Source organism: Pelobates fuscus, chromosome 12, assembly GCF_036172605.1.
Source record: "Pelobates fuscus isolate aPelFus1 chromosome 12, aPelFus1.pri, whole genome shotgun sequence".
Taxonomy (NCBI): domain Eukaryota; kingdom Metazoa; phylum Chordata; class Amphibia; order Anura; family Pelobatidae; genus Pelobates; species Pelobates fuscus.
Genome location: NC_086328.1, coordinates 136,172,589 through 136,189,461, shown reverse-complemented (window position 1 = coordinate 136,189,461; position 16,873 = coordinate 136,172,589). Strand labels below are relative to the sequence as shown.

Genomic DNA, 16,873 nt, shown 5'->3' with positions numbered 1-16,873 from the left:
TGGCTCTAGCAGCCTTGAGTGCCGTGGAAAGACACCTCGAGTGCCGTGCATGGCACTAGTGCCGTAGGTTGCCTACCCCTGCACTAGAGGCTGGATTAACCCTCAGTGAAACATAGCAGTTTCTCTGAAAACTGCTATGTTTTCAGCTGCAGGGTTAAAACTAGAGGGACCTGACACCCAGACCACTTCATTGAGCTGATGTGATCTGGGTGTCTGTAGTGGTCCTTTAAGTGTATGTGTTTATGCATGCACTGGCATACATACCGCGGTCGCACGGGTCGCAGCCCTGCGACCAGGTGCCCGCCGCCATGTGTTGCGGCCCCAGCCTGCGCAGAGTAAGCGCTCGTGCGGGGGGATGGGGGGGCCCCGGATCAGTTTTCGCACCGGGGCCCCATGGGTTGTGTGTACGCCACTGTTTCTAGTGCTATAATTATCCTTCTTTAGAACAGGTGCCCAATATTCAAGGTGTGGTCTTACATCATCAGTATAAGTTGACAGTAAATCAGATAAGAAAGATACTCTATATCTCAGAATGTAAGTGCAGTGCACAGTTAGATATGGACCCATTTGTGAATATATCTACACACACACACACACACACACACATAGGATGTTGTTTTGTGAGACATTATGGGAAAGTCATTTTATTATTAAATATCATTTTTTAGTCTAGGTGTCTAAGATGGAAAACTAATTAGAAATAGTTACACTAAGTGATATGGTACAAGCTATAGTTAGATTTTATTAGAATGTCTATTAGTGGTGTAGATTTTCCATGTTAACCATCGTTTATAATCCTTTTTCTTTGCAGTATCCAGTTCTTACAAAGTGGAAGGGGCAGTTTTCTGTGAGATTAAATATAACCAGTGAAACGGCTGTTAACTGGTATTTGAACACTGTGAGCTCCCTGAAGAGCAAGCTTGGGGCCAAATATGTCTCATTTGAAGGGGTGGGAGGAAATACATTTATAGAACAATCAATGAATCCTGCTAAGGGCTTGCAAGGAGACCATTACACAGGCTTCCTAGCCTCCCTAGTGGCAAAGCTTGGGAACTCAACCATAATTACGGCAAGCACAAGGTGAGTCAATAAAATCATACCTCGGATAGACACACTGCTTTAAAAATCACGTGTTTCAGTATTGGAGTTTGTGATTAAACCTATTTAACTTTTGGAGCTATCTTCCTGGAGATGAGTCTCTTTAAAATATTACTTTTATTTAAAAAAAACAATGCTATGTTACCTGATTAATAACTTTGTGGCAGATGATGTCACAGGACTGGGATGATATCATAGAATTTGTCTAACCCCTTGTCCTGGAGGGTTTAAAGAGACAGCATTGTAGTGTTGTTTATAATGATGCAGAGCACAGCAGTTTATTGTACGTAGTAGGTTTAGTGGTAGTTAGGTATATACACAAAATAATTGAGCAACAAATCAAAGAGTGACAAAAATCTCCCATCTACCTGCTGAAGAGGTACAGACCAGAGAAAAGGATACACACTGTCCATTTAGGAGAATTATACAGAAAATAAAAACGTGATCCCTGCTCACCAAGGACAATTTATTAGAACAAGTCTTTATTCTTCCAAAATATATATAAAAACAAACAAATACAAAATATACCATAGATGCTTAAGCTCCACAATAAAGTGATTATCCAACAAACAATGTACTCACATATAAAGACTCCCATCAGTACCCCAAGTCTTAGTATTGCATTTTACAAACAAAATTATTGCTCAAGGGATTCACCGCCTGTAGTGTTCACGGCCTGTAATATTCACCACTTGTAGTACTCACCGCCTGTAGTATTCACTCCCTGTAGTATTCACTCCATGTAATATTCACTCCCTGTAGTATTCACTCCATGTAATATTCACCGCCTGTAGTATTCACCGCTTGTAGTACTCACTCCCTGTAGTATTCACCGCCTGTAGTATTCACTCCCTGTTGTATTCACTCCCTGTAGTATTCACCGCCTGTAGTATTCACTCCCTGTAGTATTCACCGCCTGTAGTATTCACCGCCTGTAGTATTCACTCCCTGTTGTATTCACTCCCTGTTGAATTCACTCCCTGTAGTATTCACCGCCTGTAGTATTCACCGCCTGTAATATTCACTCCCTGTTGTATTCACTCCCTGTAGTATTCACCGCCTGTAGTATTCACCGCCTGTAGTATTCACTCCCTGTAGTATTTACCACCTGTAGTATTTACCACCTGTAGTATTCACTGCCTGTAGCATTCACTCCCTGTAGTATTCACTGCCTGTAGTATTCACTGCCTGTAGTATTCACCGCCTGTAGTATTCACTCCCTGTAGTATTCACCGTCTGTAATATTCACCGCCTGTAGTATTCACCGCCTGTAGTATTCACCGCCTGTAATATTCACCGCCTGTAGTATTCACCGCCTGTTGTATTCACCGCCTGTAGTATTCACTCCCTGTAGTATTCACCGCCTGTTGTATTCACCGCCTGTAGTATTCACCGCCTGTAGTATTCACCGCCTGTAGTATTCACCGCCTGTATTACGTCCATAAAATAATGATTTAATCCGACCCCAGTGCTTCTCTAATAAGCTGGTCCCAACTGGCTACAGGTCAAAATCTGTTTTTCAAAATTTTTACATTTTGGAAGAAACAAAAGTATTTTTTCTATTAACTTCATTCTAGTATCACTTTTCTTTTACACGTTTTGAGTCCTATATTCTGGGTGCACATGATTCATGTCTTTAGTGGTATTTAGAGTTAAGTGGTTTTAGACAGAGGGGCTGTTTAGTTGTATTTGTTTTTTTAGTTTTTTTAAGCACATATTTTTTCTTTTTTCCTAATTGTGGAAGAATTGTGGAAGGTTCCGATGACCTCCGTTAAATTTGCAGGTCAGGCATCTTTGTAGTTTATCCTTGAATCCTGTCCTTACAAAGAAAGCATTTTTCACGTTTTATGACTCTGAAGCAATGTCAGTGGATTTTCTTTGATCGACTACTCACATTAAATTACTGCCTACACCTAGAATTATTTTTTCTGGTTTGCATTCTGTGTTTCCCACTGAGGCTCAAATAATTCCAGTTGAGATGAAAAATGTAAATGTGAGTATATACCGGTATGTTATTATTTGGGACAATAGATATAATTCCAGTCAATACTTAATTAGTAATTGCTCTGTGGCTTCCATACCAAAATGTCTTCGTCTATTTATTTATTCAAAAAAAATCCAATATAGGTCGTGGTGTTCATAGACTATTGCTTTTTACTGGAAACAAATAAAAACAATCTTACAAAATACAATCGCATTAAAATAAATAAATAGAATAATTTATCTTTTTTTCTGTTTTACAGGTCAAACTATTTACCAATATTTGTTCAGATGAACCCATTATATTCAGACTGGAGCTACAATGGAATTAAAGGAATGATTCCGTCAATTCTTCATTACAGTTTGTTAGGATACAATTATTTCATTCCAGATGCAGTAGGTAATTCCCTTCATCCTATCTGTGTGAGCAGGCATTATAGGCTACCTGTAATACACAGCGTATATACTGCTACAATAATAATATACAGTCAATGTATCGGAGAACTAAATCCTTCCTTTATTATCTATGCCAACTCTTGAGTGTCCCATGTTTAAATTTTCAATCAGTTTATATGTGTCAATGACGTTTGATGAATTTGTACCTTCGTTTAGGTACCACACTCTGTGCACAACGGTAAAGAACTCTTGAATTTATAACCCACAAAGCATAGGCCAAATCAGAATGGGGAGGCAGAGGAATGCATTATGGGTGATAAGAGTGATCAAGCTTAAAGGGACACTTTAGTTTAATTAAACAATTTCATCTCACTGAAGTGGATATAGTGCTTGGAGTCCCCTGGTGCTGTCCATCCATTCAGTGTTAATCCATTTTAGAGTAGTTTAACACAGAATTAGGATCTGGATGTAGCCATACCAATTCATGCCAGCAGTTGACAGCTGTGATAGGCTGAAAGCCATCACCTAATACTCTCACCCGATCACAGTTGCCCATTGCTGCTCAGGCCAATGCTTCCTCGTTAGCCCAAGTAGCCCTGAGGGCATTTAGGATTAAACATTTAAAAACAGTTTAACACTGAATGGAAGGGCAGTGCCAATGGACTCCAGGCACTCCAATCACTTCAATAGATAAAATGGTAACAATTCCTAGAGTGTCCCTTTAATGTGATGCTTTAGAGTTAGAGATGTAAACTCTTTAATTTTCCTCTTCATCTGCAGTGTTTGCCCTGATTTTACCTTGTCTGAACTGGATTATGATGTAATTTGCTACATCATTCATTGTGGGGATATTTATGGGATAATAATAGTAAACAGTTGAGAATTGCCCACTATTTCAATTTTCAGATCCCAAAGATCGTTATCGTGTAAGTGAAATGTATTCCAAATAAATAAAATCACAATTTGTTATAAAAATAGATACAATTTATTGTGAAATTTTAAATAATAATAATATGTAACATGCGTGACAATAATCAATGAATATTTAGGATAACATGATATGCAATACAATGGCAATACAAAAACATTTTTCAATCGTTAACAGCCTTAATTGTCAAGACTAGATTTATGACTGTCTTTCACAGAGACAAAGAAAAACTTACACAGAGCTACAGAGCTTAAGGCCATAAAACTTAGCTAACAGTTAGAATAACCCTTTCAATGCTGGCTAGACCTCCTAAGTAATTAAGATCTATTCTCATGTAATTTTAAATAAAAGAATAATTAAACCAGTTCATTAGTCATTTCCTGGAACCATCTAATAAGATTAATCTACCATGTTCTATAAGCAGAATTTTAACTTGCCTAAACAGATATTTTATCTTATTTTAGAGCAAATCAATACATCTGGATAAATATCACGATATGCTAACAGGTGATATGTCACATAAATACATACTTATTCTAATTCCATCTGCAGCATGGAATGGTTATAAATATATACTTCTTTAACTAAGTTAACTAAGATTTCTAAATATCGAAATCTGATCGTGATTTATCCAGTCATATATCATGCTATTAATTTTTTTTTTTTATTAATTTAGATTAATTAAATGAAACCAGTATAATTACCAATTGAGTAGATGTTCTCATCAGATATTCTCAGGTAGCTAAGTGTCAATGAATGTTTCTTTCTCGCTCTCACTCTGCTTTTCTTTCTTAGCCTGCTTCCGACTGCCTTGCCCCCGAATGCTCAATCTCTTGCTTTCTCTGCATACCTCTCTCTTCCCTTTGTCTTAACTTTTAAAGGGAAAATTCACTAGGTGATAGACCAATAGAAACATTGGAGGTGTGGTTACCTTCCAGATAACAATTTAAGTATTTGGTCTATAGAGGGCAGTCTCGTCCCAATAAACATACCTATCCAGGAAAGAGTTAACTTTTCCTGGTGGCTATTTTGACGTCATTTACCTTATCTTTATGGATGTCTATAACTTAAAGGACCACTCTAGGCACCCAGACCACTTCAGCTTAATGAAGTGGTCTGGGTGCCAGGTCCAGCTAGCTTTTACCCTTTTTTTTATAAACATAGCAGTTTCAGAGAAACTGCTATGTTTATTCTGAGGGTTAAGCCAGCCTCCAGAGCCTCTAGTGGCTGTCTCACTGACAGCCGCTAGAGGCGCTTGCGTGCTTCTCACTGTGAAAATCACAGTGAGAGCACGCAAGCGTCCATAGGAAAGCATTATGAATGCTTTCCTATGCGACCGGCTGAATGCGAGCGCGGCTCCTGCCGCGCATGCGCATTCAGCCGATGACGTCGCGAGGAAGAAGAGGAGGAGGAGTAGAGCTCCCCGCCCGGCGCTGGAGAAAGAGGTAAGTTTAACCCCTTCCTCCCCCCAGAGCCCGGCGGGAGTGGGTCCCTGAGGGTGGGGGCACCCTCAGGGCACTCTAGTGCCAGGAAAACGAGTATGTTTTCCTGGCACTAGAGTGGTCCTTTAAGTATTCTCTCAGTTTAAATAGTTTCTTTAAGTTTTGTCCAGACTATGTGTCTGGCAAATTCTGCTATAATTTCTAATATGACAGTTATAACTAAATATGACCCCTAAACTTACAATGGGACGTTATACAATATCGAAAGTAAAATTAAATTATTTAATCTTCTCTGTCACAAATGTCTGGGTTTAGAATTGATTATATTCCATTAGCATTTAGCTAACAGTCTGTCCATCCCCGTTCTCATCACTTATCAACAGGTTTGTATATACTAAGCATTCCTTTAGCTCTGGCAAAGTGGTTAGTTTTACAGAAAGGATAGAAACCTTGTGTCTTTTGTTAACTTGAAAATAACAAAATGTAGTCTGCTCTGTTCAGAATGACTGACAATGTACATTTTAATTTCTATCATAGCACAAAATGTCTGCCGATATAAATACCCTGACATCATTTACATTTTAAGAAACAGAGCATCTCGAGAACAAAAAAGTCGAGACAAATTATAGGTGATTTTCAGTGATTTGTTTCCCATTTAATTAGGTGAAAATCAGTCTTTCACCAACTATTGCCTGTATTGTATCTATCCAAGCGCTGTAACCACTTCAGTGAGATGAAATTGTTGTATTAAAGGACCACTCTAGTGCCAGGAAAGCATACTCGTTTTCCTGGCACTAGAGTGCCCTGAGGGTGCCCCCACCCTCAGGGACCCCCTCCCGCCCGGCTCTGGAAAGGGGAAAGGGGTAAAAACTTACCTTTTTCCAGCGCTGGGCGGAGAGATCTCCTCCTGCTCTCCTCCTCCGATCCTCCTCTTCTCCTCCCCGTCGGCTGAATGCGCACGCGCGGCAAGAGCTGCGCGCGCATTCAGCCGGTCACATAGGAAAGCATTCACAATGCTTTCCTATGGACGCTGGCGTGCTCTCACTGTGAAAATCACAGTGAGAAGCACGCAAGCGCCTCTAGCGGCTGTCAATGAGACAGCCACTAGAGGACATAGGGGGAAGGCTTAACCCATTCATAAACATAGCAGTTTCTCTGAAACTGCTATGTTTCTGAAAAAATGGGTTAACCCTAGAAGGACCTGGCACCCAGACCACTTCATTAAGCTGAAGTGGTCTGGGTGCCTAGAGTGGTCCTTTAAAGGGACACTATAGTCACCCAGACCACTTCAGCTCAATGAAGTGGTCTGGGTGACAGGTCCCTCAGGTTTTAACCCTTCAGATGCAAACATAGCAGTTTTAGAGAAACTGCTATGTTTACATTTGGAGTTAAGCCAGCCTCTAGTGGCTGTCTTCGGGACTAGAGGCGCATCTGCCATGCTGGAGGCGAATTTCATCTCCTTTGCGCAGAGCGTCCTTAGTAAACTATTCCTATGGACACTTTGAATGCACATGCGCAATTGGCTCCGCTGACGTTGGCGGCGGAGGAGAGGTCACCAGCGCCTGGCGCTGGAATAAGGTAAGCTGCTGACACGGTTTTAACCCCTTCAGCGCCACGGGAGGGGGACCCTGAGGGTGGGGGCACCCTCAGGGCACTATAGTGTCAAGAAAACCGCTTTGTTTTCCTGACACTGTAGTGATCCTTTAACTAGAGTGTCCCTTTAAGCTTGGTCAGTCCTATCAAGCTGCCTGCGTACCACTGTTCCATCACTGCCCTTGTTGAGGAAGTGAATACAGATGATAGACACTCTTACCTCTGCTGCCCCTGAATCTTCTCTGAAGTTTGCTTTTATAAAATAGCTATTGCCACTAGAAACCACTTCTTATAATGTTATTATGACAAGTTTATTGTTGGCTGCAAAGAGAATAACTAATGCAGCTGACACATTTATCTGAAATGTTGTTACATTTTCAAAGCTCTTAGCTATGCCAAGCTGTTGGCTGAAGTAAATAATTAAATGAAGTGTATTGCAGTCTTGCAGCTTAGTTGGGCTAATGGGCTCAGCATTTCATTATAACACTTTATGTAACTTTATTGAAGCAGTTTTTGTGTATTGTATTAACTATTTAAGTGTAAAGTCAAAGAGAGATCTAAGGGTTCCATCATTTACTAAATGATGTGACCTGGCTAGTTTCGATGACCGTACCTACATTATTAAAAGCTTTTATACGTGGATCTTTTTAATTACATCACTAAAAATAATAATATCTATGTGGGGCATGCCTATTGACTTATTGAGGGTACAATATTATGCTTTTTGGGGACAGTTAAAGTCCTCTTGCTTATATTTCACTTGTTTTATACAATGAAAATAATGTCGTTTATAGTAAAATATGCTGCCAACAAGGTTAATGCCTAACACATATTGCATGAAAAGGTTGTCAGTTCTTTATCGCAATTCCTTTCTGGTTCTTCTTTATGATATCTCTAGAAAACAAAATCTTGATAGAGAACTGCCATTGACACATTTCAAAGAAAGTCTCCCCCTATATGTCTCCGTCATGGAGTGTTCTGTTTCCACATGCTTTCACCTACTCTGCCTTAACATAGGCCAAACACCGCACAAAGCTCGTAGACTAAGACAAGGACATTACTATAGAGCAGGGGTCCTCAAACTCCGGCCCCCCAGATGTTGCTGAACTACAACTCCCATGATTCTTTGAATTACATAGCTAGCCAGAGAATCATGGGAGTTGTAGTTCAGCAACATCTGGGGGTGGCGGAGTTTGAGGACCCCTGCTATAGAGCATAAAGGGAATAATGGGTACATAGCTAGAATCTTAAAATGTTATAAAATTAAATGTAGGTTTTCAATCTTGTAGCAGACTTGGTAAGTACTGAACCGTGATATATATACACCAATGCAGATATTCAAATTATTCAAAATGAGTTAAAATGTCATAGTTATTATATTATACACACACTGTTGCAACGTTCTGGCATGTTTTACTGGAAATGTCCTGATTGATCATAAGTCGTTGCAGCTGGTTGATATCCACGCAAATATTTTGTGGTTATACAAGTCCCATAGACATGGATACATTACTAGCATAGAGTTCCATTTGTATTCCAGCATCAAACCAGAGAGCATTGTGGGTCAGTAACTCAGAGCACTCCTCATTCATCTTTCTAGAAAAGGGGAATTTCTAGGTAACTCAGGGCAGCCCCATGGAGTTCAGCACCAACAGAGGACAATATAAAACCAGTGTAGACCAGCTCTGTGGGAATAAAATGGGCAGGAGTTTATGTATATGGAATAGAACTAGACGATTGTCTTACCAATGTATTTTTTAACTAATTTTTTTAACTATGGATTTACGATGCCGATAGTATTTGTGATAGGAATGGCAGTGAAGTAGAGCAGTAATTCCGGGTGGTAATAAATATCTGTCCTTTAAGACAGCGATGGACAACTTGTCTCCAATTGCCGATAGTCATGTTAAGTATCATCTGGTCACTCATCATCTTGTAAAGTGTCAGCGTTACTGCTTTGGAACTTTCCAGATAGAGTTTCCACTGCAGAGACTCGGTGTCAAGACGTACAAATGAGGACACAATGTTTTTTAAAATAAGACCATTGAAAAGTTGACAGATAGCAATATCGTTGAAGGAGAGGGTTCTATATTAATTTCTAAATGCAAAACTGGAGCCGAACTGAGGGAGAGAAAGGTTAACAATGCCGTTCTTTCCAACTTTCGGCTTTTAGTTCTATTAAACTGATGTAATAATGTAGAGAGCAAAAATAAAGCCTCATTTTCTGCAAAGTATTAAATTGCAAACAGCTCAATGGATATTTCTGTTAATGGCGTTGGCTTGTTGTCCTCTTTTCACCTGCATTGAGACATGATATGGTGCTATCATGCAAAACTATTCAACAAGTAACTACAATTTACACTTCAATCTATCAGACGACCCTCTGTATATTGATATTTACTTCAGAATACAGTCCGTTTTTTATCTACAAGCGGTTAAGGTACCTTTCTCAGCTGTTGGCTTACAGATAATCCTGTGATTTGTAGTCCAACAGGAACTGGAATTCCAAGGCTGGACCCCCTGTCCTAATTCTATAATTGAATCACATTGCTCACATAGCAGATTGGATCTCAGGTATATCCCAGGTGCAGGCATTCAGGAGTCACATCTATGGCAGGTGTTACTATCTCTGAAACATGACAATATGCTTTGGTAACATTGTTAAACCAATGATTTTACGTGGCACGCTTAACTGACCCAGTGATATGATCATTCTATGAATGTATTTAATATTTAAATAAAATTGACATTGCTATTGTGAATCAGATTCCTCTTGGATCTCTAGCTTGTGTCAAACTGCTCTAAAATGGTTTGAAACCTGGGGCATGGTGTCTGCTGTCTAACCACTGTATCGTCTTGTATTGGTCATAATGTCTAGAATGACCATTTAAGATTCTCATGAAGCTGGTAGGTTTAGGTTTGCAAGCACATATTGCAAAAAGAAGGGACACATGATAGTGCATATAGGAATAGAATCTCATTGTTTGGGATAGAGGGAATACAAAGGCTGCAGACAGCACATCTGGAACTTTTGCAAGCAGTATTAAATGCATGCATGTTTTCCTTGGGAGAACATCTATTAAATTGTGGGTTTTTTTTGTTTTGTTTTTATATGTATTTTGTGTTTGGGTAGTGGAGTGCACCATTACGTAGCATTCTAAGTACCAGTGGGGCACTGCAATTTGTAGGTGTTTGTGTATTCTAGGAATGAGACTTTATTTTTATTTCATTGAAATGTGTTTAGGATTTTGAGAGAAATAAAGCATGGAATATGGATTTTTCTGAGTTTATTTAAGCAACCATGACTTTGCCCTTTGACGTGTCCCTGGGCAAAGTGTGGGTCTACAAGGGTCTATTGTAAAGTCAAGGCGACCCAACCAAATAAGTCACTCACACTATACTTACTACACTGATGTATTATATTGACTTAATACAACGCTAATGTTTAACTAAGAAGTGTATTCTGTATTTTCAAACAGGCCATAAGCAACAAAGAGATCCCGTGTGCTTACAGACACATATATGCTTAAAGGACCACTCTAGTGCCAGGAAAACATACTCGTTTTCTTGGCACTATAGTGCCCTGAGGGTACCCCCACCCTCAGGGTCCCCCTCCTGCCCGGCTCTGGAAAGGGGAAAAGGCGTAAAACGTACCTTTTTCCAGCGCTGGGCGGGGAGATCTCTGCCTCCAATCCTCCTCCGTTCCGCCCAGTCGGCTGAATGCGCACGCGCGGCAAGAGCTGCGCGCGCATTCAGCCGGTCGCATAGGAAAGCATTATCAATGCTTTCCTATGGACACTTGCGTGCTCTCACTGCGATTTTCACAGTGAGAATCACGCAAGCGCCTCTAGCGCTGTCAGTGAGACAGCCGCTAGAGGATTTGGGGGAAGGCTTAACCCATTCACAAACATAGCAGTTTCTCTGAAACTGCTATGTTTATAAAAAAATGGGTTAACCCTAGCTGGACCTGGCACCCAGACCACTTCATTAAGCTGAAGTGGTCTGGGTGCCTAGAGTGGTCCTTTAATGTCACATACAGTAAACACATTTCCCAGGTTCAAACCACGCATCTGTACTATACAGGGCATTGCAGGCTGTTATTGCAGTGTGCAAAAATCAATCTAATACATTTTACAAATCTGTTTACTCACATTTTATTGATTATAAAGGCTATATGTTTTTATAATTTTTAAGATTCTTTCAAAACAATATTCAGCCATTGGGAAATGGAACAACAGCTCTACTTGAATGTTATTGAATTGCCAGAGTTCTAAAAAAACTATGCATATAAAATGTGTATCATTCACCATTTCAAGCTGTATAGCATTTTGTAACGTTTATGGCATATTTTCATCTTAAGGAGGAACATTATCGGGAGAATTTTTAACAGATGAAGAGTTATTTATACGTTGGCTGCAAATTATGACGTTCCTACCTGTCATGTCCTTTAATACTCCACCTTGGGTTTGCTGTGATGACTGGGTGAGTGAGATACTTTTCACTGAGGATGACAAGAGGTAACTGGATGATAGTGTACCTTTTATCTAGCGTTGATTAATGCTCTTCCAAACTATTTTATACCCTTCATTTTACAATAGTAAAACATGACTTAACTTATAAGTGTCAATTTATAATGTGCATTAAGAAACATATTTTATTGAATGATACTACAACTAAAGCACATATTTTATTGCGTACATTAAATATGTTACATAGTTACATAGCTGAAAAGAGACTTGCGTCCATCAAGTTCAGCCTTCCTCACATATGCTTTTGCTGTTGATCCAAAAGAAGGCAAAAAACCCAGTCTGAAGCGCTTCCAATTTTGCAACAAACTGTTCCTCTATGGGGTTCTGTTTTAGGCTGACAGTTCTTATGGGCCAGGGAAGGAGATCTTCAGAGGTTATCATTCTCTGATGAGCTCAATCATTAACTCATTTGATCTAATCATGAAACAGAGAAGGAGAAGTCTGTCTATGTTTCCTTCTCTAGACTGGTGGATGACTCATAAATGGCTCCAAGAACCTCACCAAACACGCTGGAACAAGTTAGAGATGGAGTCATCGAGGGTCACCAAAATGATAGCCCTGATAACCATGTAACAATGAAATCAATCTGAAAGAATTTATAGTGTAATAAACTGTAATTACTTTCATTCAGGTATATTCTATTTCATTACATTGTTACATTTCATTCAATACACCAGATATCATTTGATCTGTTTATCAGGAAGATCTGTTCCTCGTGTGTTTAAGAATTAAGAATAGGGTTAAGCCCTGACAGTGTTGGTGCTGTCCTGAAGGCCTGGAGTCACGGGGATCGTGGTAGTCTTCGTGTTTTGATTTTATCGTGGTTCCCAAAATGATCCAGCATTTATTGTCATCCACATAGTTACACCCTGAATACAGCCATTTATGTTCTGCAGCCTAAAATATCTTTTGTTGAATAGCCCATTTTATTTTACGTTACAGTAGATACTCATTCCTCTGCACACATGGTTCACAGTCCTTATATTTACTTTTTTTGGATGAATATCACGTTTTCTGTTTTCATTTTGATACTTTTATTATGTTTGTTAATTTTTTAAAAGATATACTCGTTATAGTACTGAGCAGAACCAGAAAAACACCCTGATTCTTTGTAACCATTACAAATGTATTTATTCTCTTTATGAAATAGGTCTTAAATCTTACACGACAATATATCCAGAAACATCAAGAGTTTGTTGTTCCCCTGCTGATGAAATATGCTGAGGAGTGGCTCAGCTCTGGGATGCCTATCTACAGACCAATTTGGTGGCTCAGTCCAGATGACCCAAGGGCATTCACAATAGACAATGAATTTCTAATAGGAGATGAGGTAAGCATTAAAAACATAAACGTGTTAAATATAGAATATAGGATTCTTTGCTCAACCTTATGCTCAAAATATATATATAAAAAAAAGTGCTTGAGAGCAAATAAGCCTAATGTTTCAATGGGGAGGACTTTCCTACTTAACTACTGTGTTAAGTAAAGCAATGAAACACACTAGGATTGCCAAAAATATCTTAAAACCACAACCACTTTTATTCACCCCGTGAGGCCATAAAATCAATTCAGAAAGAACCAGAGTGTAACCAAAGTCAAGAAGGTTTGGCAGATCAGCTTATCACTCCATGCGTCTTGTATAAACCATTTGAAGACCCCCTTAGGGTGGCATGCAAGTATGATGTGTAGTAACCTAGAAGAATTGTTTAACAATTCTGGCTTCAGCTCCTGGCATGTAATGCACAAGGTGAACTCTCACGCATGTGTGAATATCCAAAATATATCACAAAACTAAGGAAAATATCACAAAACCTACATAAAAGCGTATGAGAATATACTTATAAGGGACAGAGATGCTTTACAGCAAAATGTAAAAAAGACAAACAAAACAGAACATATAATAATCATATTTTTACCCAAAGAGGAAAATTTTAAATAAATAATTGCGTGGTCCTTTGCACCCTAGTTGAGTTAAACCATCCCAGTGTATGTTCCTTCAAATAAAATGTGCTCTAAATAATTTGCCAGTTCTATGGCTTGCATTTTATTAAATACCTCATTTGATGTAGACATTATTGAAAAATATAGATTATTGCACAAATCTGCACTAACTGATCAAAGCTTCTATATAAATGTAAAAGGTGAAAGGTTCTGTTTTGAAGTTGAAGCCAATTAGTCATTGTTTCCTTTGGAAAATAAAATTTGAATACATCTGTATTTGCTAAAAAAAAATAAAAAAAATAAGAATAGGATATTCCCAGAGCAATCTGCTATCGGATAACATTAATTGGTCAATCTATCCACAAAATAAGGATCCTGGAGAGATAATACATCTTGTTTGTCGGTTGTGGTTAATAACATTTTGCTCTACCTCAAGGAGACTCAATGAAATGAAGCTCTTCGTTGACACCTTAGTTTCACCCCCTCATGTTATTGTATCTGTGCATCGTCCTTGGTCTCTTTTTTATTTTATCATCGATTGTCTGCCCATCTCTCTGCTTTACCACCTCCACAACTTTCATAAAAATTAACCATAAATAAATCTAACTTGCCCGCATTTTCTTGAATGGTGTATCTATTCCATTAAGGGTGCCCATGGGGTCTCCCATGCTAAATGTGGCTTTTAAAGGTACATGATAGTCGCACAGATCACTTAATCTCAATGAAATGGTCTGGGTGCCATGTCCCTGTCTCCTCCACCCAGTTTATCAGAAACTGCAATGTTTACTTGGTGGAGTTAAGTATGACAGTCACTGGAAGCACTTCCACTGCACTGACCCAGGAACACTAGGTCATGTGATGTGGAGGCCCCATAGGAAGTCATTGATTCCATGTTTTCCTATGGGGAGGTTTGAATGCGTTTAGCGCTCGCCGCGCATGAGCGTTTGTTAGCCCCAACCCTCCTCTATGAGAAGCATTGGATTGGACCATCACGGAGGAGACATAAGCAGCACTGATGGAGCACTGGCACTGGAAAAGGTGAGCATACCTTTATGCCATTAAATTTTTATTGCATGGGGAGGGGGGTCTAGGAAACGATTAGGGATGGTGACATTTGTATTCCCAATGCTATCATGGTCCTTTAAGAGGGCAGGGATGATAATATACCCAGGTGACATCATTGTGGGGTCAATCACAAAATAAGGGGGTTGAGGTGGCAAAACGCAAAAGCCAGGCAGGTAAGTACTCAGATCATCCTTCCTACTTCCCAAGATGGGAACTAAAGTTTGGGGCTCTTTTCAATTACCAAGCCCTGGGCAAGGTTTAGCTTACTTACCTTTTATAGTCTAATATTTTTTTTTTTAATTTAAGTTAAAGTTACAGTAAAAACTAGAGTTTCTTTAATCTCCCCTTAAAAACATTCCTTTAATTTTAAGGACTTATATGTTCCAATAGCACAGAATCAATACATTCTAAAGAAGCAACTGCTATTTGAAGTGGCAATCACCAATGTAACCCCTCTCCGTTTAGTGATGGAAGACTTGCCATATTTCAGGAGGCAGGAAGAAATTACCAGGGTTATTCACTGAAGTGATTCTTGCCAAGAATCCTATGTTAATTTAAATTTTAAGAACAAAATAGCTGAACTCGTAAAAAGCCAAGTCAGGTACAATTTTTCCACAAAAATAAGACATCCCCGTAAATAACCCCAGTTTATTTTCAGGGAATGCTTGTAATATAAGCCCTACCCCGAAAATAACTCCAGTTTATTTTCAGGTGATGCTTGTAATATAAGCCCTACCCTGACAATAAACTCTAGTTGCTAGTCTCAAGTTCGCTATGTTTGGGGAATTTTCCCTGAACATAGATTTACGGGATTTCATACTGAACGTAGACCTACTTTCTAGCACATGCTTGCTAACGTTTTTCCCCGAAATAGGACACTGCCAAAAAATAAGCCCTAGTGCGTTTTTTCGGGGGAAACAAATATTTATATAAAACTGGGTCTTATTTTCGGGGGAATCACAGTGTGTTTCCAGTTCAACTACTTTGTCCTTAAATTTAAATTCACTTTGCATGTTTAATGTTAGTGAATATCCTTTGGATTTGGTCAATGTTAACTCATGCGATATATTGGTAGATAAAGAGTACTAGAACTGAGATCATTGATGAGATAATTCTCCTTCCCCTCAGATGCTGATCGCACCCATTACAGAGCAAGGCGAGGTTCAACGAGACATTTTTCTTCCAGGAAATGGCTATCAATGGGTGGACACAAAGACCTCCCAGGTGTTTGACGGCGGTACCATTCTGAAACGCTATTATTGCAGTTTGCTGGAGATTCCAGTTTTTATCAGGAAAACCACATAGTCAGAACTCTTATTGATAAGACTTACAAATATCACTTCTGAGAAGAAAATTACTATAGAAGTGTCTCTTATTTAGAGATGACTGCACTTTTCTACGCACTCCAAGGATCATATGCTTTTATTTTTAATTATCTTTCGTTACATTATTATTATTATTTTTGTCTATGTCCAGATTTTGACTCATTTACCTTTGCCACCACGGTGTCATCTTCTCTTACTGAATAACGGTGTGCTGTGATATTAAAAGCTCAGACCAATATCCACTATTATGTGTTGCAAAAAAAGTCTTAGTAAATTACTTGCAATATCTACCTCTCTCTATTAACAAAGTGATTTAAAACAGCTCAGCGTCTGTTTGTTTATTTTTAGATTTTTTTTTAAATGAAATGAATATCCATTCCATAAAGTCTTATGTTGACTAAGCACACAGTTTACTCGTCACTGGAGGTAACTTTGATGGGACACATAGATTTATCAACGTATTCTGTTCTAAAAAGTGGTGCAAACATGTAAAAAGCAGAGGGTTACTAACGGAATGTGCTTGCTGGTTCTACTGGTTACCGATAACCTGTTACTGTCCCGTTCTCGCACCCGACC

At 39.1% G+C, this 16,873-nt stretch overlaps 1 protein-coding gene across 1 annotated transcript in view; it reads left to right on the top strand.

Moving 5' to 3' along the window:
* Positions 1–16,618, top strand: part of LOC134578721 (SITS-binding protein-like) — a 50,492-nt gene extending 33,874 nt beyond the window's left edge. Inside the window, exons 6-10 of the mRNA XM_063437722.1 lie at positions 812–1,080; positions 3,342–3,478; positions 11,798–11,919; positions 13,117–13,296; positions 16,101–16,618. Coding sequence (XP_063293792.1) covers positions 812–1,080; positions 3,342–3,478; positions 11,798–11,919; positions 13,117–13,296; positions 16,101–16,277 — 885 coding nt within the window. The 3' untranslated portion in view covers positions 16,278–16,618. The remainder of the gene's footprint in view (positions 1–811; positions 1,081–3,341; positions 3,479–11,797; positions 11,920–13,116; positions 13,297–16,100) is intronic.
* The last annotated feature ends 255 nt before the right edge of the window (positions 16,619–16,873 follow it).